Source organism: Pygocentrus nattereri, chromosome 16, assembly GCF_015220715.1.
Source record: "Pygocentrus nattereri isolate fPygNat1 chromosome 16, fPygNat1.pri, whole genome shotgun sequence".
In the NCBI taxonomy this organism is placed as follows: Eukaryota; Metazoa; Chordata; class Actinopteri; order Characiformes; family Serrasalmidae; genus Pygocentrus; species Pygocentrus nattereri.
The window spans coordinates 23,126,299-23,148,366 of record NC_051226.1 but is presented as its reverse complement, the minus strand read 5'-3'; the positions used below and the strand labels follow the sequence as shown (position 1 = coordinate 23,148,366).

At 39.5% G+C, this 22,068-nt stretch overlaps 1 protein-coding gene across 1 annotated transcript in view; it reads left to right on the top strand.

Moving 5' to 3' along the window:
- Positions 1-22,068, top strand: part of plrdgb (PITP-less RdgB-like protein) — a 108,641-nt gene that overhangs the window by 77,320 nt on the left and 9,253 nt on the right. The window contains exons 8-13 of the mRNA XM_017704396.2: positions 4,679-4,866; positions 6,581-6,714; positions 7,547-7,717; positions 10,512-10,670; positions 12,050-12,198; positions 18,378-18,494. Coding sequence (XP_017559885.1) covers positions 4,679-4,866; positions 6,581-6,714; positions 7,547-7,717; positions 10,512-10,670; positions 12,050-12,198; positions 18,378-18,494 — 918 coding nt within the window. The remainder of the gene's footprint in view (positions 1-4,678; positions 4,867-6,580; positions 6,715-7,546; positions 7,718-10,511; positions 10,671-12,049; positions 12,199-18,377; positions 18,495-22,068) is intronic.

The following is a 22,068-nucleotide window of genomic DNA, read 5'->3' as shown; positions in this document are numbered from 1 at the left end:
CATCCATGTCCTGCACTGCCCTAACATACTTTTCAGCTACACCTGATTTCCTCATACAGTACCACAGTTCCTGTCTTGGCACCCTATCATATGCCTTCTCTAGATCCACAAAGACACAATGTAGCTCCTTCTGACCTTCTCTGTACTTCTCTACCAACATTCTCAACGCAAAAATTGCATCTGTGGTACTCTTTCTGGGCATGAAACCAAACTGCTGCTCACTGATCTGAACCTCTCGCCTTAGCCTTGCTTCAACAACTCTTTCTCATACCTTCATGGTGTGGCTCATCAACTTTATACCTCTGTAGTTACTGCAGCTCTGCACATCACCCTTGTTCTTAAAAATGGGGACCAATACACTGCTTCTCCACTCATCAGGCATCCTCTCACTCTCCAGGATTTTGTTAAACAACCTGGTTAAAAAGTCAACTGCCTTCTCTCCTAAACATCTCCATACCTCCACATGTATGTCATCTGGACCAACTGCCTTTCCATTCTTCATCCTTTTTAAAGCTGCCCTCACTTCCACTTTACTAATTCTCTGCAATTCCTGATCCACTATCTCTCCCCCCGTTGCCCCCCTCTCTCATTTTTCTCATTCATTAGTTCTTCAAAGTACTCCTTCCATCTACTCAACACTCTCTGTTCACTCACTAGTACATTTCCCTCTCTATCTTTTATCAGCCTAACCTGCTGTACATCCTATCCAGCTCTATCTCTCTGTTTAGCCAAACGATACAAGTCCTTTACTCCTTCTTTACTGTCCAGCCTCTCGTACAGCTGATCATAGGCCTGAGCTTTTGCCTTTGCCACCATTCTTTTCGCTATGCGACTAGCCTCACAGTACTCCTGCCTACTTCCTTCATCTCTCTGGTTATCCCACTTTTTCTTAGCTGCCTTCTTCATCTGAATACTGTCCTGGACTTCCTCATTCCACCACCAACATTCCTTGTCTTCTTTCCTCTGACCAGACGAAACACCCAACACATTTTTGCCAGTTTCTCTCACCACCTTAGCTGTAGTTTCCCAGTCCTCAGGTAGCTCCTCACTGCCCCCAAGGGCCTGTTGCAATTTTTCCCTGAACTGCCTGCAACCAACCTCCTCCTTCAGCTTCCACCATCTAATCTTTGGCTCTGTCTTCACTCTCTTCCTCTTCTTTGTTTCTAATCTCATTCTACAGACAACCACCCTATGCTGGCTTGCTACTCTTTCCCCTGGCACCACTTTACAATCTCCAATCTCCTTTAGGTGGCATCTCCTGCTAAGGATATAATCCACCTGTGTGCTGCACCTCCCTCCACTCTTGTATGTCACCCTCTGTTCTTCCCTCTTCTGAAAATATGTGTTCACCACAGCCATTTCCATTCTCTTTGCAAAATCTACAACCATCTGACCTTCCTCATTTCTGTCTTTCACACCATACATACCCAGCACCTCTTCATCCCCTCTGTTCCCTTCACCAACATGTCCATTGAAGTCTGCACCAATCACTAATCTCTCCTCTCTAGGGACACCATCTACCACTTCTTCCATCTTATTCCAAAATTCCTCTTTCTCCTCTAACTGACAACCAACCTGTGGTGCATATGAACTGACCACATTCAAAATCACACCATCAACCTGCAACTTCAGGCTCATGATCCTGTCTGACACTCTCTTTACATCCAGAACACTTTTCACAAGCTGTTCCTTTAGGATTATCCCTACTCCATTTCTCTTCCTCTCTACACCATGATAGAACAGTTTGAATCCACCTCCAATGTTCCTGGCCTTGCTTCCTTTCCATCTGGTCTCCTGGACACACAGAATGTCTACCTTCCTTCTCTCCATCATGTCTGCAAGCTCTCTGTCTTTACCAGTCATTGTCCCTATGTTCAGAGTCCCTACTCTAACCTCCACACTTCTGCCTTTCCTTCTCTCTCGCTGCCTTCTAACCCACCTTCCTCCTCTCCTCTTTGATGGTCTTCAACCTACAGTAGTCCAATTTCCACCGGCACCCTGCTGGTCAACAGCACCGGAGGCGGTCGTTGTTAACCCGGGCCTCGACCGATCCGGTATTGCAATCATATTTGTGATCTGCATGATAGTTTTGGCTAAACTTTTACGCCGGATGCCCTTCCTGACGCAACCCTCACCATTTATCCGGGCTTGGGACCGGCACCAGAAGTACACAAAGTACACCCCTAATGGCTGGTTTAAATCTACAAAACAAATAAATGCAAAAAAGTAAAAGCAAGTGTATTGATCTAATAGATTTTGTCTGCATCCACTTGAGACATTTGAGTCATGAGCAAATATTTTCAGTGGATCTCTCTCTCTCTCTCTCTCTCTCTCTCTCTCTTTCTCTGTCTCTCTGTTTGAACTTTAGTTTCTTGCCACTTGTATGTCTTTATCAGGCGTGAATCAGTGTTTTTTCTTTGACAAATTCTTCACCTCCTCTCTCATTTTCTGTCCTTCAGAACACTTCTGTCCTCCCTCCTCACTGCTGAAATGTGGCAGGGCACTCCTTTCTATCCAACGTGTTCCTGTCCTCTCTTCTGCCCTTTGTGGAACTGTCATATCTGTGGAATTTGAAGAAGACTCTTATGAAACATACTCTGAAATAAACTGAAGAAGCTGAACAGAATCATTTTAGTGTTGGCACAGGCTGTTAAGAGGCTTTTTACACAGCAGGAAACCAAAGCTATAGCTTCATCTGCTTGATGTCACACATAAATTTTGTTTTGAATAATAACAGTGCGGATATGCCAGACGCTAACTACCATTTGAACTCTGACTTTGAGCATAACAGCAGTATTCAGTACACAGATTTGCTGTATAAATCATGGCAAATCAGAGCAAATGCAAATGATCTCAGCAAAGTGAAAACAATGAAAATGACTGAGAATGAATTTCAGATTGTAAACTGTTGGAAGAGCATGATAGGATGTCAACGAGCAAAACTGATGTTCCACCTATGTTGAAAACTAAGCTAAAATTGCAAAAAAGGCATCAAGATAATTGATTTTAAGATGATTTCAAGTAGAGTGTTGGTTGATTACTTGACAGAACCTTGGTTTCAATCTTCCAACTGAATCTGGAACAATTATCAGCATTGAAATGAGTTTTTTCATCCTGCTGAGCATGGGTTTGATGCAGGCACTCTATGCTGGGTTACTGCAGCTTGGTTGGCAACTGCTTCCCAGGCACTGATTCCCAGCAGCACTGTCTGCCTGGCCGCTTTGTGCTGATGCTTTAATGAGCGCTCAGTCACCTGTGCAGTGCCAAGGGGGGCAATAGAGACACCAGCTGCTGCATTAGCTGATGACAGCCCAGCTGCTCTGGGACTAAGAGGAAGGAAAGTCCATAAACTCCAGGTATAGATGCAGAAGGATATTAAGTGGAGCACATGATGGTACCTTGTAACAAAACCTTGTATTTCTGAAATGGAGAAAGAAAAATGTTTGAATGTATGTTAATGTAAACAGATTTTATTGAAATATTCATAGAATTTTAACAGCACCTTCTGAACAAAATTCTCTTCCAACCCAACTGCAGAATGACAAAGTGCTCTCCCAGTCTGACTGCAGCCTGACAGAATCGTCTCTCAGTCTGACTGTAGCCTGACAAAGTTCTCTCCCAATCTGACTGCAGCCTGACAGAATCCTCTCTCAGTCCGACTGTAGCCCGACAAAGTTCTCTCCCAATCTGACTGCAGCCTGACAGAATCCTCTCTCAGTCCGACTGTAGCCCGACAAAGTTCACTCCCAATCTGACTGCAGCCTGACAGAATTGTCTCTCAGTCCGACTGTAGCCCGACAAAGTTCTCTCCACTGTCTGACTGTAGCCTGACAGAATCGTCTCCCAGTCCAACTGTAGCCAAAGTTCTCTCCCACTCTGACTGTAGCCTGATAGAATCGTCTCCCAGTCTGACTGTAGCCAGACAAAATGCTCTCCCAGTCTGACTGTAGCCTGACAGAATCGTCTCTCAGTCCGACTGTAGCCAGGAAAAGTTCTCTCCCAGTCTGACTGTAGCCTGACAGAATCATATCCCAGTCCGACTGTAGGCAAAGTTCTCTCCCAGTCTGACTGTAGCCTGACAGAATTCTCTCCCAGTCCGACTGTAGCCCGATGGAATTCTCCCCAGTCTGACTGTAGCCTGACAGAATTCTCTCCCAGTCCGACTGTAGCCCAATATAATTCTCTCCCAGTCTGACTGTAGCCTGACAAAATTCTCTCTCAGACTGACTGCAGCCAGACATCATTCTGCCCTTCCCCGACTGCAGCCCAGCAAAATTCTCTCCCATCTTCACCGTAGCCCTCTCTCATTCTCACTGTAGCTCAACAAAATTATCTCCCAGTCTGACTGTAGAGTGATAAATTCTCTCCTGAATCTGATTGTAGCCTGACAAAATTCTTTCCTAACCTGACTGCAGTCTGACAAAACCTCTCAATTTGACTGTGGCTAAAAGGTGCGTATAAACTTTACATAATGTGCTGTTCTCTTCCTTGTGGACTGGGTGTGAGAGCTATCAGAAACATTTGAAATTTTAATCTTATCTGAGCTTAACAAATATTTGAGAAATAATATCTGAACCCGACTGAGCAGTTGTGAATAATCAGTACCTGTTAGGTTCAAACAGATATTTTAAGCTGTACTCCAGGTAGACTGAGCCTCTCTCATGGTTGATGTTTGTAGGAAAAGCCCAGCATGATGAGCAGTTTGAGTCCCACTCTGAGGGGCAGTAAGCGCCTCAGCAAGAGCAACATTGACGTCTCCACTCCCTGTGAGTCAGGCCCAGGCATCCGCAGTCCACTTATCCGGAAGCAGAGTGACTCATGTGACGCAGACGTTGCAGGAGGTCAGAGAGAAGTCTTCTTCAGCAGGTTGGAATCTTTTATTGATTTGCTTAACCAGTTTCAGTTAGTTATGATGATAATTATGACTTGGGTAATTTCATGGCATGATCAGTTTGTTTACCATGTTAGGAAATCTAATGACAGACCTATATTGAGTTTTATAGTTACTCACCGTTAAGCCTTGTAGTTCATACCTAAAACCTAAATTATCCTGTCACTGAAATTTCTGAATGTTTTTCCACAAATATACCTAGAGTTTACCACTGAAATGAAGTGCTCACCCAGAGTCAGTACAGCAAAACAAGTTCCAGGTCCTTTACAGCCAAACTGACAGATGACCAAAATTCACAATGACCAAAATACACAAACATACTAATTTTTATTTTTTGGCTAATTTTTTGTAGCCTTTTTTAACCTGAAGCTCAAACTGTGTGAGGCAAATAGAAAAATTAAATTAGCACAGTATTAGTCAAAGTTATGTACAAAACAATGTGAACATCTTTATGCTCTTTAAATGGCCAAACAGGTGTTTTAAATTTGTAAATTAAAAATTAGTTGCCTACTCAAATTATGTGACACAAATAAAGTGCTAAGTGCTAATGGACATGCCTGCCTTTCATTATTTAAATTTTAAAACTGAAACACAGATCAGCCAAAATAAAATTAATAAATAGGCGGATTAACTTATAAATAATAAATAATAAATTCATAATAAATTCCAATCTCAGCCGATTCCAGGCATGCACTCCTAATTGTGTCAGTCAGCTTGCACAAAATTCCAAGCATTGAAAACTACAATTTTGTGCAGTAGTGCTTGATTTGACAATTCCAAATTTACCAGTCTGAGTTTTCACTGCTGTTAGTCATCATTACCTCCTTCATAAAGGTCAAGGAAAGCGTTGATCTGCATACGTTACTGTGGGAGTTCCCTCAGCAATCTCATTAATTCTGTCATGCTTGTGTTGTAAGTGTTCCCCAGGCCTGGAAGAACTGTTTAACATGCAAATACATTAGCATGGCTGGATGAACTGTGGCAACATGGGTGGACCTTGTTTCACAGAATTACTATTGAATAATTTGAATAATCTCATTACAGCTGTTCATATATTCCATAAATCTATATATTTGTCCACAGATCCATTGATTCTGTTTATCAGTACAAATGAATTATGTTTTTTAATAGTAAATAACTGGATAGTCCCCACTGATACTGCTGTATACTCTAACATAGACCATACTGACATAGAACTTACTGTCATTATTTCATTACCGCCATATCAAAACCTCATGTGCTCATTATTTGCTATTTGACACTATTTGAAGACAACACCACAATTTTTCATCAATGGACCAGTAGAATCTGTCTCAAATAGCATGGAGCAATATCTTGTTATGTTAATTTACAATAAAAAGAAAGAATTTTCATCCTCTCTCCTGAAAAAAAAAGATTGGTGGTGTTGTTCCTACAAGGACAATATATTACATTATTTTTCATTACTCCATTATTATTAATCAGGAAATATGTAATTATTTGACAGTTCCTATGAAATTAATGTTGTAGTGTTTTAAAGGTATATAAAACTATTTTTATTAATTTATTATTCAAAAAGTCAATAATAACTTTGTGATATTCCTATTAGAGGTGTTGAAGGTACTGAGCAAATGTCCTTTGAAGATGCATGAAAAAAAAATCAAACAGGCAGGACATACATAGTGTTTATGTTTTTTCTCTGGCTCTCAGTTTGTCTCAGGATGAACAGAGCAGCTCAAAGCACCCAGGCTGCTTTGACTTTGAGGTATCAGACTGCTTTCTGCTCGGCTGCCCTCTGGGGCTGGTGCTTGCCATGAGGAGAACTGTGTTACCTGCTTTTCAGGGTGACTATGACCAAAATACACAAACATGCACACCCTGATTTTAAAAACATTTGTTGACAGTGGCAAACAGTAGTGCAAAAAACTGTTTGTGTGAATTTTAAAAATAAATAGCATGTTTTTCTTGTAAATTTTTTTTTTTTTAATGATTATTGTTTACATTGCACCCATTCCAAGCCACACACACTGTCCACTGTAGCTTAGACCTACTTTCTGTTCTAGTTTGAGTTTACATATTTTATTAAACATTAATTGATTTAATGAAAATGTTGTATTTATGCTATTTTTAATTAAATATAGGATTTAAATTATTCCCTGTGACCCAGAAGGAGAAGAGGCTTAGAAGATGTGTGTGTGTATTATACTATATAATATTTTATATATATATATATATATATATATATATATATATATATATATATACAGTACTGTGCGAAAGTCACATTTTCAATATCTATTTATTTGTGTGAACCATTGATTGATTGATAGATAGACAGAGATATATGTAAGTGTATTGTATGCTCAGGACTGAAAAATTTGACAGTATGTCAACCTCATCTCTATCTGTGCATCTGTATATATAATATGGTTGAATTTTAGTGTTGACCATTTTGAGGCACTTCAGCACCTGCTCATTGGCTCAGTGGCTATTACAAGTCTATTTTGAGTCATTTCTAAGTACAGAGAAATGCATCCGAATGACTATTCAGGGTAATCAGCCAAATGCTTCAGTTGCTGCAGTTAGCGACTCGGTTGAGAAATGCAAGAGTATTCTTTTAAGGGCCTTTGCACTGATAGCCTCGCTCACACCCTCTGCTGGTCTCTCTCTCTGCAGTGTCCCAGCTACATCCAGCCTGCTCTCAAATCTTCAATCTCTTCTACCCGTCGGACCCCTCCGCCTCACGCCTGGAGCCCCTGCTGCACCCTTCTCTTACCCAGCTGCCCCCCTTCCCTGTCCCCCGCTACCAGCGCTACCCATTGGGTGATGGACGCTCCAGTCATATCTGTAAGAACTCTCTTTACCCTTAATTGTGAGTGTTATTACTGTCATTTTTTGGGGAAAAAATGATTTGTGATGTCTACAATACAAATAGCCATTTTATTTACTAGCCAAAACAACCAGGCAACATGCATAGTAAGTGTTTTTGTGTAATTTTGATACTGAAAATAAACATCCTGCATGCATCCACCACAAATGGATTTTAAATGGATTTACATTTAAGACCAGAACTGAACATAAAACACTGCATCAGGGAAAATTTTTTATAAATAATAATTTGTCAACCCTAAATTTGGATTGTAGACATCATGACCCCCAGTTTCTATAACTACCACTGTAAACAATTCTGTATCTGTAAGTTTTACATCAAACCACTGCAAATGTTTACAATTGAATTATACAGAAATATTGAAACATCTGAGAAATATTTGTTTAAACCCACCTGAATAGGGCTTTCCACTACTATATATAGAATGTGAAAAAGTAAAATGATCACTTATTTGATGTTGTTATGAGCTACAACAAGATGTTAATTATTGTTTATTGATATATAAATGGTGTCTATGCATCCCTACTACTATCTACAAGGAGCATCGATGTTGCTTTGTTCACTATAATATGCACACATACAGTACAGTATCCTGCATGTAAGTACTTATTTCACTTCTTTATATAAGAAAGTAAGGCAGAAACTTCAACAATGAAATTAATTATATGAAATATGGAAGTAATGTAGTGAGTGACAGCCTCTCGCAGGTTCTCTTTCCTGGGCTCTGGATGAGCAGTATTGCACTGTATGTGCCAAAAGCTCTCTGAGCCAGAAAATGTTCTCAAATTAGACTCATTTAGACAGCCAAGCTAAGGTCACAGCAGCTTCACACAGGGGTTAAAGCAGAACTGTTGCTGCATGCCAGGCCAGTCAGCTTAGTGTCTCTCTCTCTGTCTCTTTCTCTGTGTCTCTCTCTCACACACACACATACACATGCTACTTTGTTAGTTCTGGTGCCAGGATCAGAGAAGGGAATTAGAATATTTCCAGACTAAATTACTTTGAGTCATCACTGGACATTTGAAGTGTCCATCACAGCCCTCTGCAGGATGCAAAAGGTCATTTAATGTTAAAGCAAATCTTACAATTTCTTAATCAAGTTTAGCTATGTTAGCTATGAGGTCCTGTGTTCTATTGTCAAATGAAGAATAGTGCTGGTTATTTTGACTGACAGATTCCTGCACCTTTGTACTCTGTTGGATTTGAGTTGTGCAGAATAAATGTGAGAGGAAATTAACGTCAAGGTTTTCTCATAGCAGTTAGACTTACAAACCTAAGTCTCTTTAGTTTAACCTGACTGACTGCCAGTGAGTCAAATAGCTAAGTAGCATTTTGAGTGTTTTGTAGACCATATCATTTCCAATTCAATTATCCCTCTGCTTCATTCCCATGTTCCTTGAATAGCAGGATACATGTTTGAGCAAGCTTTATTGGGGTAAACCAATAAAGAAAAAAAGTAGGGATCCTTATACAGACAGGCAGGTACACAATCAATAATTTGAAATCAGGAACACAGATTATTGGAGCAAGAGTCTAAAACACTGCATACAGGGAAAACTAAAAACAAAGGAAAATGGAATAGAAGTGTCTGTGACAAAACTTAATAAAGAACAAAGGCAGGGATCCTCAGTAAGGCTGGGTGGTGTCTAAAAATAATTAGCATGACATTTTAAGAGGTTAAGAATAAGAGACCCTTATTAGTCCCACAACGGGGAAATTCCACCTCCGCATTTAACCCATCCATGAAGTGAACCACCACATACACACTAGTGAGCACACACACACTAGGGGGCAGTGAGCACGCTTGCCCGGAGCAGTAGGCAGCCCAATCCGCAGCGCCCGGGGAGCAGTTGGGGGTTAGGTGTCATGGACACCTCAGTCATGTGCTGTCGGCTCTGGAGATCGAACCGGCAAAAATAATAGTAATACTAAGTAGCCCAGCATCTGTTGAAAACTACTTGTCATTTTAGTAGTTGTTACTGTACACATGTGTGCTTGAGCTCCTTCTAGTGTAGGTTCATAGTGATTTGTGTGCTAATAGCGCTCTTTGCTGGAGAAACTTCATACTGCAAGTGATTTCAGTAGCCATGCCCATGTGTTTTACATATTACAAAAAGGAGATGTTTCTTATAGCCTAATGTTTTAACCTTAAAAGTGAATAAAACATTGTGTGCGAGTCTACTCTAATTCTCACTCAGTTCTTTTTCCCAACATGGCTGCTATTGCTTTTTAGGCATGATCATTGGGTTACTTGTAAATCATCAGTGATATCCGATTACATCACCATATTGCCAAGGCCTAGTCCCCATCCTTGGTTCTGTGATTTATTGTCATGCAGAGTTCCAGCTCCATAAGAGCTATATGATTTTAGAAACATATCACAAGAGCATGTAATAAAGGTGGGTGGAGCCAGAGTGGAGCTGGAGCCAGTGGACAGTCTATGTGTTGGACTCCAGAGCTCTAGAGTGAAGAAACACAGTAACAGATTGCCACTTAACCAACCTGCACTAGCCACTAACTTTGCATCCATTATCTAAGAGGAAGTGAAAGTGATTTCAGAGCATTTCTATTGGTTCAATCATCATGAAATTTTAAAACAATGCAAAGCATGGCTAGCATGTTGAAACGATGGAAAAAGTTTTTATAAGTGAGCCCTTTTAAACCCTTCAGTAAAACAAATATGCCCTACCAGGATATTCTGTGAAATATTTCTTTTCTTTTTCTTTCTTCCTTTTTTTAAAATCCCTCTAGCTGACACAGTTGTCAAACACCCATCGGATGGCAGCGGAGCTCCAGATGCCATTCAGGCTCCGTGCTGCCCTGGAGGTGGTTGCAGGCCAGGAAGGGCAGTGACTGACCCTGAAAACAGCACACCTGCACCAGGCCAGCCGGACTGCACCATCTCACAGCGTGAGTCTGCAGAGCAAGCTTTCAGCAGTTACAGGCACTGTGTATTTGAACTTGTTGATTATGAATGATTACAATCATATAAATGCCGAATAGAGATTTATGTGATGGATTTTCTGTTCGTTTTCCTGACATTTATATAGAAAAATGTAGTGTTAACTGTTTATAACCTCCAGTGCTGTGATATTGATTTCAGGAGCACTTTTGAAAAATGCTACACAATATAACGGCCTCTAAAAGCAGAGGTGGGTGCAGTAACCTAAAATAATAACTGGGTAAAAGTGTTATTACTTTATTTAAATTATTGAACAGGTAGTTTTAGTTGACTGGCTGAGCCACGTTCAAAATTACTACATCTTAGTATCGTGAAACACATTCTGTATTAATAAGTCAAGTTATTAAAAAACATTATGCTAATCATAGAATAATCCTTATGGTAATATGGTAATATGGTAATGTAATATAGATGGAAAAACTTCAATATTAATAATAAATTTAATTATTTATGAAACATTGGTGTATTTTATCATAATATAAAAGCTCTATGTCATTCCAACAGCACTGTTATAACCGTGGTATAATCACTGCAATGCGCAATTATTATCTTATTATTATCTTGAGTTTAGGCAAATGTGTTTAGTAAACACAACTTCAGTAGGAGTAAAACATATCAGGTCAAAAACCTCTCAAGTGCTGAGTTCACTGTGTAACTGTAGTGGAGCTTCCTACATCCAGAAACCTTTAGCATAACGCTGTTGTCGGAACAAAACTTCGTATCTCCAGTATGGTTTTATATTTATAACTTTATAGGAGAAGGAAAAAACCTGCCTAACTTTTAATGTAAGTCAATGGAACCAGACATTTTTTAAGCAATTTTGGCCTGTTTCTTTTTGGCCCATTTATCATAAACATTTGACACAATGTAAAGGGCATTTTCAAATTTAAATGTAAAAAACTGGAAAACGGCAAAAATGGAGATACAAGGTTTTGTTCCAACAGCAGTGATAAGGAAATCAAGTCTGTTAGGCACTATTATTCAATTTTGGTATTATTTTGGTCTAAAAAGTGAGAGGCATGAGCAACAGGAAAGCAGTCCAGATGAAATGGAACAGAATGAAAACCCACATGTAAGTAAACAGGAATTAATAACTATGTAAATTTCCTCCCAAACCTATATAATTGAGTCTGTTTAATGTTACATTTGGAGAGTAGTAGAAGAATACAGGTCATCAATATTGCTGCAACCTCTGTCTAAAAAGAAGCAATGCTATATTTCCATTTCACCCCAGCCTTATGTTGTACAGGGGCACACTTTGCTAGAGCCTTATTTTGTTTTCTGTCTAGGCCGATCACTCTTTCCCTGTTGCTCCTCTTTCTCTCAGTATGCAGTCGGTGGTGGGGCTGTAAGCGGATGGATTATGTGCTGTACTGCCCGGACGTGCTCAATGCCTTCCCCACTGTAGCGCTGCCGCCACTCTTCCACGCTTCCTATTGGGAGTCTACCGACGCCATGGCCTTCATTCTCAGACAGGTTAGAGTGACGACCAGTACTGCATCTCCAGACACTTCCAACTACACTAAGTATGTGATTTCATCTGAAATTGAGTGCTACATATTGCCGACTTTTTTGCAGTACTATTTCCTGCTTACGCAATTAAAAATAACAGTTTCTAAATAGTTGGCTTGAATAGGATTTTAGAAAACCCTTTAATTGGCATTAAACATTTCTATTATGTGGCGCTTCTTTAAATTTAAAAATGTTAGTGTACAAAACTGGTTCTTTGTAGACTTATCCATTTAAAGGTTCATTAGGGAACCTTTCTTCGGCTTTGCTCTAGAGAACCCCTTCGGGCACCTTTATTTTATGAAGTAAAGAATGGCATGAAAGTGAGTTTAGAACTTTTTTCATACTACAACATCCTATTTAGTTACCCTTTTTACTTAATTTACACTGTTACCTGCTGTTGCTGGTTGACAGTTTCTTCATAAAATTCTCCATTCATTCATTCTTAGAATAAATTATTTCATGAACAATTCACTCATTTATTTTCAGCATTATTTTTGCTCTCATCATATGGTTCCACTGCTTCCACAATCCTACTGCTTTCCCATGAAGTGAGCAAACAATATGGCATGTTCCAGTATCAAAATCTTTTAAATTTGACTATAAAGTGTACAACTCTCTGATTTACAATTTATTGACATATGTAATTTCCCAAGAAATGCATGCAAAAGTCCAGTACAACACAGTACAAACACTAAGCTTAACACTTGTGAACATGTTCACTACTGAGGAGACTATTCAGTTTGTAGTTACTGTAGTAGTGCTCATCACATTGATTTATCAGTCTACTCAGGCTTTAGCAGAGCTCAATAAAAGAGAGGTATTTTTTAACAGGTCTAGTAGCAGTCTGTACAAGTGGAAACAGCTACAATCTGCATTTTTGTCCCATAAGAGGAAGAAGAAGAAGAACATATAGATAGATAGATTGCTGCTCAATTTCGTTGTACACTGTGCAATGACAATAAATGCATCTTATCTTATCTTATCTTATCTTATCTTATATTTCATCTTAAAAATTCTATGGGGTGTTCCTGACTGTGAAGAAGAGAGATGTTTAGTGTCAATTATAGGTCTATTTAATGTTTCTCTTTGTTCATCATTAAATGCTGGAAGAGTTTGATTTTTTTTAAATGCAGCCAATTATTTATTAACTTCAGAACTATATTGCTTTTCATAAAATTGCAGAACAATAACATTTGTTCTTTTATTATTCATTACGAATTGGTCATTTTAATTGTAAATCACAAAAATATTTTTTGTTTATTCCTTTCCTTTGTATATAGAGAATACAAGGACTGACCCCATGATGTAACATACACAATAAAATAATATAGCCAGATTTGAGGGGGAAAAGCTTTACGTTTATAGAGACGTAGCATTTGAGAATGCATCACTGAGCACTTAAAGACTAAAACAACAAGTAATTATCCATTTTCTCAACTACTGAAGCAGAATCTAAGTAAAGAGGTAAAAGAAGGAAAACATTAAAAGGAAAGAAAAAAAACTGCTTATACCCTCTGAACACTTAACAGGACAGAGACCAAAACCACAGAAGGAAGTTAAGGCCACAGAAGTAAGTCTGAGCCACGGCATTCAAAGACAGCCTTGCGGGATTAACCAGTGATGAGAATCTGTATTTCATCCAGCCCCCGTTCCAGTACTTTTCACCAGTCTTGCATTTATAACATTTTCTTTTTACTGTAAAGCCTCATGTTAGAGTGTCCATTTATAAAGTCAAATTAGTAGAGAGAAGAACAGAAAGCCACCATCCTTAGCTTTAAAAGCATACACAGAGTGGGTGTCTTTAATAGCTTTCAAAGCTAAAATCATCAGTTATTATATCCATCCCTGGAGGCAATAAAGATTTTAATGAGTGTGAGGTATTGAATTGTCTACCTCATCCAAGCACCAAGTCTCCTGATCGCCACAATTTCGGCCCTCTGTTCTGTATAGCGACTGAAACTCCTGGTAAAGTGACACTTTTCACCCATCTACACTAATTGTCTTTTGGCTCTCTCTCACAAGACTTGAGTTGTCTTGATAGTTATACAAATGCAGCAACACTGCTCTGGGTCCAGTGCTTGGCGCTGGCCTCCAGGCTCTGGTGCGATGACACTGCTTCAGTTTAATTTTACCACTGTTCACTGCAGGATTTCAGAAATCCATTTTGCAAAAATGCAAGTTAGTTTTCTTTTAGACGGAGAATTCTTAGATGCCACCAGCTCCTGTTTTCAAGGACTACGATCCATCGCTTTGTGAAAATGTAGGTTGAATCTTGCCATGAGTGGCTGTATTGCCAGCTTCTAGGTCTGAAACTCATTCAACCCCATCCACCATCCATACATGGCTGATTTTGATGTGTGAATGGCATTCAGAACATTTGTAATATTGGCAGTGACCTTACTAATAACATAGTATTAGCATCTGTCACAGCGCAGCAGCATCACCATCTTGGTCTTCTTTCCCTTGTGTCTCCTCATTTTCTTTGGCATTGTGGGCTGATTTTGAGAGAATGTGTTTGGACCAAAGTAGTTGTTAAGTGACATTATTCATTGATGCGTTGTTTACCAAAGTTTCACAGCTGAACACAATACAGCTTCTTTTGGTGAGCTTGGCCGTCTCCTTCTAGTGCACGGGCAGGCTGTGTAGTGAGGCTTTAGCAGGAACTTCATTGTAAAGAAGTAGTTTTTCAAGTTCTTTATATACTGTTCTGTGATTTTCAAATAGTTAATAAACAAGCGCTGATGGTCTTTCTTTTTTTTTACTGACTCAAACATCTTCACGTGCATTCGTCCTAGAGGGCAATAGCATCTGCTTCAGAAGCCATAGCCCTCATACAAGTGAAATTGTGGGATTGAATAGTGGCAAATTTTGACTAGATGTAGTTTGGCTTCCAGATTCTCCTTGTTTAGTCTTTTTCTATCACTGTAGTTTTATGTAGTTTTATGTAGTTTATGTAGTTTTACCGTGTTATTGTAGAATACTACTGTCATGCTAATCAGTAGACCAATGTGAATGTGCATGCAGCTCAAAGTTGTTGCTTTATTTGCAGTTATCTAGACCATCAAGTATCTAGATGGTCTACGAGTGAAGCAAATAATCATTATTAGCAATTTTGGCAAATGGTAAAAATGCAAAGTCTCGAACTACCAGTTACAAAAAAAACATTTCAAGAGAGCCTCTCCTTTCAACACTGCTCCATCCTCCAGGCAGCTATGTCTCTGCTGTGTAAAAGCCTTTCAGAGCAGTATTTGCTCTTGCAGACCTAAAGCTAACAGCATGTTTGTTATCTCAATGAGCCTCCTGCCAGTAGGCCCAGAGTTGCTCTCATGTAGCTAAAGCTAACAAGCTGTTTGCTATCTCATTGCAGAAAAAGAGACTTGTGTTTAAATGTGTGAGGCTAATAAAACATTTTTAAAAGCATTTTCTTCTGTACTAGGCTTTCAGTGGAAAACAGACTTTAACTGTCTTTACAAAGTGAACATGACAGATACAGAAGTACAAATCTACTATTAAAGACTGTTACTACTAAAGGATTGCAGTCTCACAGCCTGTCTCAACAGCAAAAATATAGACAAAGTTCAGACACTTTTTTATTTTCTAAATGTTACTATGTATCTCACTCTGGAATGGCAAACATGATGATACGTTAGTGTGATCAGTTGAGCCACAATGCGCTTTTCTGAGTATGGTCAGTACTTTGAGAGCAATGAACAACTGCATGAGTCCAATTATAGAGTCTGTAAACGGTTGTATAGTATTGTATTGTGTACAGTAGCTACAAAGCAACATATAAACAAGTAGCTATGTCTTTTTTATATGTCATTTTATAGCCAACTTGTTCCAACATGTTTGCAAACTATGCAATAAACAAACTCACAGCATGGCAGTTGCTGTAAATTACTTTAGTTTGGTTAGGAGGGCCATCAGTGAAACTTGTCATTTAAAAGCTGTATTTGAACTAGAGCACTACACTTAAAGAGTCAGTCATAGCAACATACAGTACAAGATGAGGTTCAGCCTGAAAATATGGATGGTTTGAAGGGTCAAATTGGGAAGAATTAACGGTGGAAAAAATTGCGTCATTAGTCACATTAATGTGTTATTAAAACATGATCAGTGTGTTAACTTTGACACAACTACTAAATATGCAGATTAATGCCTGTTTGAATATATGTTTGAAACTAAAAATAACAATGTGACTTTGCTTGTTTGTTTAAAAATGGGCTAAAATCACACAGTGTATATATTTGGCGGGAATATGCCAAGGCAGAATGTTTAAAGTTTCCAACTGATCCTTGCTGAATAATTAAATCACTGAAATGAAATTTATTTATTGACCTCTGTTTAATTGCATCCAGGGCATGTCTACTTATTTTGCCATCTCCGTTTTATCTGTCCTCCTGTATTACCTTCCTTTGGGTGTATGATTATATTATATATTTAAATTAATTTCCTAGGCTTATTATTTTGGCGTTACCATATTCTCTATTGCTGAGCATGGGTCTAAACTGATTGCACAATATTATTACCAATTTTAAACAAAGTTAAATGTTAAAATCTGGTTAAATAGGTTGAACCACACACACACACACACACACACACACACACACACACACACACACACACACACACACACACACACACATCTTCTAAGCTGCTCCTCCCTCAGGGTCACGGGGGGGTGCTGGAGCCTATCCCAGCCGTTATCGGGTGGAAGGCTAGGTTGAACCAGCACAAGTTAAATGAACACTAGTTAATCAATGAATCTTTATGAGTCCAGAATGACAACATTTTTGCCAATTTTGGTAAATTATATGGGATCAACATTATTGCCTTCTTTTGAAAGGCAGCACTGGATTGAGATAGTAGTATTGAGTTGATTTGCCTGGCTATAGTATTAGCTGCAGTAACAGTGTTCAAGGGCAGGTTTGAAATATGCCTGCAGAGCAAAATGATTAAACAATTCTCAAGAAAGAGGTAATCTAAACTCTACAGAGAAAGCAGAGAAGGTTGATTTTGGCCCTTTCCATTGCTTCCTCTTTATTTTCTCAGTGTGTTCTCAAAGTGGAAAGAGAGCCCAGAGGCGGAATTTTTATATTCCCTATTCTGCCTCCTTGGATTCACCAAGGTCAGAAACCGAACAACAGCAAGGCATCAGTATACAGCATTCAGAGCAGCACTGGGTTTTTTATGGCAAGCTGGAGAATTTGAATGTTGAAATGTCAGGGTCAGCCCTGTTGCGTGCACACACACAATCTCTCTTTTTCCCATACACACACACTGAGAGGCATGCATACATGCATGAATTACATTGTGCTCTCATGGTTATCGGCAGTGCTCTACTGTAGCATAGATCTCCATATCATCAGGATAGGCTGACTCACAGCAGCATCTGCAGGAGATAACGGTTCAGCCATTCAACATCAAACAGTTATCTTTTCTTAACACTACTAAGTAATAAAAAGAGAGAGGGAAGGGGGGAAAACAGTGCAATGCAGGCTATTACTAGATACATGCACTCATTCATTGATGAGAATAAAAGATACTGAAGAATGGAGATAATTTATCTCTGAATCCAGAGCAGGGGACAGATTTTGACACAAAGTCCCATGAGAAGTGAAGGAGAAAGAGAGCAGTTATTTGGAGAGAGCAAGAGGACGGAGCAGAGGCCACTGTAAGAGTGATGTCTGGAGATTAATTTGTTATTTTGAACAAAAGCAGGTTATATCCATAATATGGGTAGGTTATATACCGATATGACATCATGACAATATATTTTGTCACAGTAAGCTTTCTATGCATTACATGAATATCGTCAGAACAAAAGGTACATTGAACATCTGCAAATTGTCCTTTTTTATTTGTATATAATTTATTTATTTTTTGTGCTTATAAAATCACCTTACACCAATCAGGCTTAACATTATGTCCACCTCCTTGTTTCTACGCTCATTGTCCATTTTATCAGCTCCATTTACTATACAGGTGAACTTTGTAGTTCTACAATTACAGACTGTAGTCCTTCTGTTTCTCTGGTCAGGACCCCCATGGACCCTCACAGAGCAGGTACTGTTTGGGTGGTGTGTTAGTGTGTGTGTGAATGTATTGAATATCAGTCTCTGAATTGTTCTTTCTGTTCTCAGGTATTGCGATGTGACTGTTTGAAGGCAGGTGAAGCAGACTGCTCAGACGCTATACCCATCTCCCCCTCCAGCCCACGAGAGAAGTGGCTCCGCAGACGAACACATGTTAAACTGAGGGTAAACAATAACCAACAATCAACAACCAACAATAAACACTAACAATCACACATGGACAATGTAATTGTGTTTGTTCCTAATCTTCTCACTATGTGCAACCAACACCTTTAAAGCAGTGTGAAATGAACAAATTTATTGGCTGACAATATTGTCATTGATTAAGTAATCATTATACACTGTATTGCCAAAAGAAATCACTCGTCTGCCTTCAAACGCATAAGAACTTGAGTGACATCCCATTCTTAATTCATAGGGTTTAATATGATGTCGGCCCACCCTTTGCAGCTATAACAGCTTCAGCTCTTCTGGGAAGGATTTCCATAAGGTTTAGGAGTGTGATTATGGGAACTTTTGACTGTTCTTCCAGAAGTACATTTGTGAGGTCGGACATTCCGCTCCGCTCTAATTCATCCCAAAGGTGTTCTAACGGGTTGAGGTCAGTCGCATTCTTGTACATCGAACTCACTCATCATTTATGGACCTTGCTTTGTGCACTGGTGTGCAGTCATGCTGGAACAGGAAGGGGCCATCCCCAAACTGTTCCCACAAAGTTGGGAGCATGAAATTGTCCAAAATCTCTTGGTCTGCTGAAGCAAAAAGAGTTCCTTACTAAGGAGAACTAAGGGGCCGAGCTCAACTTCTGAAAAACAACCCCACACCATAATCCCCCCTCCACCAAACTTTACACTTGGCACAATACAGTCAGACAAGTACCGTTCTCCTGGCAACCACCAAACCCAGACTCGTCCATCAGCTTGCCAGATGGAGAAGCGCGATTCATCACTCCAGAGCACGTCTCCACTGTCCTAGCTTTACACCACTGCATTCGACACTTTGCATTGCACTTGGTGATGTATGGTTTGGATGCAGCTGCTCCGCCTTGGAAACTCATTCCATGAAGCTCTCTATGCTGTTCTTGAGCTAATCTGAAGGCCACATATAGTTTGGAGGTCTTTAGCAATTGACTATTGATTGACTGTTGGTGACCTCTGCGCACTATGCCCCTCAGCATCCGCTGACCCCACACTGTCATTTCACATGGCCTACCACTTTGTGGCTGAGTTGCTGTCGTTTCCAGTCACTTCCACTTTGTTATAATACCACTGACAGTTGACTGTGGAATATTTAGTAGCGTGGAAATTTCACGACTGGACTTGCATAGGTGGCATCCTATCACGGTACCACGCTGGAATTCACTGAGCTCCTAAGAACGACCCATTCTTTCACAAATGTGTGTAGGAGCAGTCTGCAGGCCTAGGTGCTTGGTTTTATACACCTGTGGCCATGGAACACCTGATGTCCAAGTGATCACCTGAATTCAGTGACTTGGGTGGGTGAGTGAATACCTTTGGCAATATAGTGTATCCTTCTTTTCCCATGTGTGACGCTATACTAACCCTAATGATGCAAATGACCCTAATCCAAATTAGAATCACTTTATTTTGCCAAGTATATTACACATGCAAGGAATTTGTCTTGGTGAATACACACATGTAGGACATGTAACATGCTGAACAGATTAGACAGACTAATAACAAATATTTCATAAAGGGACTAGAAAAACAAAAATACAATAAGTAAAATAGAGTAATAATAAAGGGCCAGTGTGAAAGGACCTAAAGAGAAGAGTGGATCTCTGTACATAATCAGATATGAATATGTACACAATATGTCTGAGTAGACATGTAATATAATAACTATTATATGCAGAATTTTATTGAATGATGTGAACATTTGTAAAAGAAAATTAACATTTGAACAGTTGTGCAAACAAGCAGAAGAGTAATACTGTAGTACAGTAAAGAAGGTTTGTTAGATTCAGTTTAAATTTAAAATTACATCTAAAGTGCAGGGTATTTTGGTTAATGAGCGCTATGGCTCTGGGGAAACAGCTGTCTAGCTGGGCTGGTTTTAATGGCCCTGAGTCTTCTACCAGAGGGAGGTGATGTCCAGGATGAGAGGAGTCAGCCATAATTTTGCCAGTATGCTTCATTACCTTGCTATTGTAGATGTCCTAAAGCGTTGACAGACTACATCCAATCAGATCAGCAGATTGTCTCTGCTGTCCTGATTATGCAATGGATGTTGGCTTGTTTTTGTGAGGTGGAGGAACCAAACCAGATGGTTATGGATGATGTGAGGATGAACTGGATTATCTATGTGTAGAACTGGATCATCAGACTCTGGGGCAGGCTGACTTTCTTCAGCTGTCTCAGAAAGAACATTCTCCACTGTGCTGTGTTCAGTAGCAAGTGGTTGCTTTAGCACCAGACACTAAGAATGACCAACTAGCACCAATTTTCACAAACATCTTCAACAAATCACCAGAACTTTGCTCTACTCCCACTAGACTAAATGACTACAGGCTCGTAGCCCTGATCTTTATAGTCAGAGAGCTTTTCTCACTTTCTGTCTGTGAAAAGTCTGATAATGTCCTGCTCATTGATGCTGAGGTGAGCAGAGGGCAGAGATGACAGAGCCAAGGTGGGGGAAGAAGCTGGGGGACTGATGGGGGCAGAAAATGTCGTTTGTACATTCAAATCTGCAGCAGAACTCATTGAGGTTGATGAGTTGGCTGTCATTCAGGAGAAAGGGAGTTATTCTCACCTTGTTGTTGGTGATCTCTTGGAGGTCTTTCCAAATTTAAGTCCTTGGCAGAAATGTGGCATTTCAGCTTTTCCGAGTGTCTTTTCTGCTGATTTAATCCCTTTCTCCGGCCTGTATGTATCCCTTTTTGTCAAAAATTCTGTGCCCATTGCTGAACACTGCCCCCCCATTTCCCCCTGAAGACAAAAATCATGGTTTATTGTTACTATTATGGTTTAACTGGCATAACATTGGCAAGGTTTTCCTGGCAATTTGAAGCAGATTCTAATTTAACCCCCTTTAACCCTGTTGTTTAATTGTCTGGATGCCCACAGGACCTGATCCACTCATACCAGCACAACACATACTTACACACCACAGTCATGTCAGTGTGACTGCAGTGCTGAGAATGATTCATCACCCAGATAAAACCTGCTCTGTAGGGGTCCTGTGGGGATACAAGTAGTATGTACATGATGTACTTAATGAAAAGACTAGTCGGTGTGTATCACAGTATACTTTTAGAAGCATATCGTGGATATTGTCAGTGCTTCTAGAACACTAAACAACTGCATATTGTCTTAAACAGAAGATCATAACTAGGTAACCAGGCCTAATTAACAGGATTTAGTGCTGTGCATTGTGTGAAAGCCATTGTGTTTAGCCAAAGCAGCTATTTGAAAGATGAGATACATGAGATAAGTAATCTGACTGACTGAGAAGCGCTATATATTGATAGTTATTTTCTTGAGTACACAAAGTGAATTTTTGTAATTTTATGCTTTACCTAAGAAAAAATACTTTGCAGAAAAATGTTTGGAAGTGGAATAGGCAAAGCATTAGATGAACATGCACTTATTTGATTATGAAAATAACAATATGCCATAGATGTAGCAGCAATCTCTGTGCACCAGTGCAGAATAGGGCTGTTTGTGTTTTACACATGATTTACATCATATAAATAAGGCATTTTTGTATGAACATACAT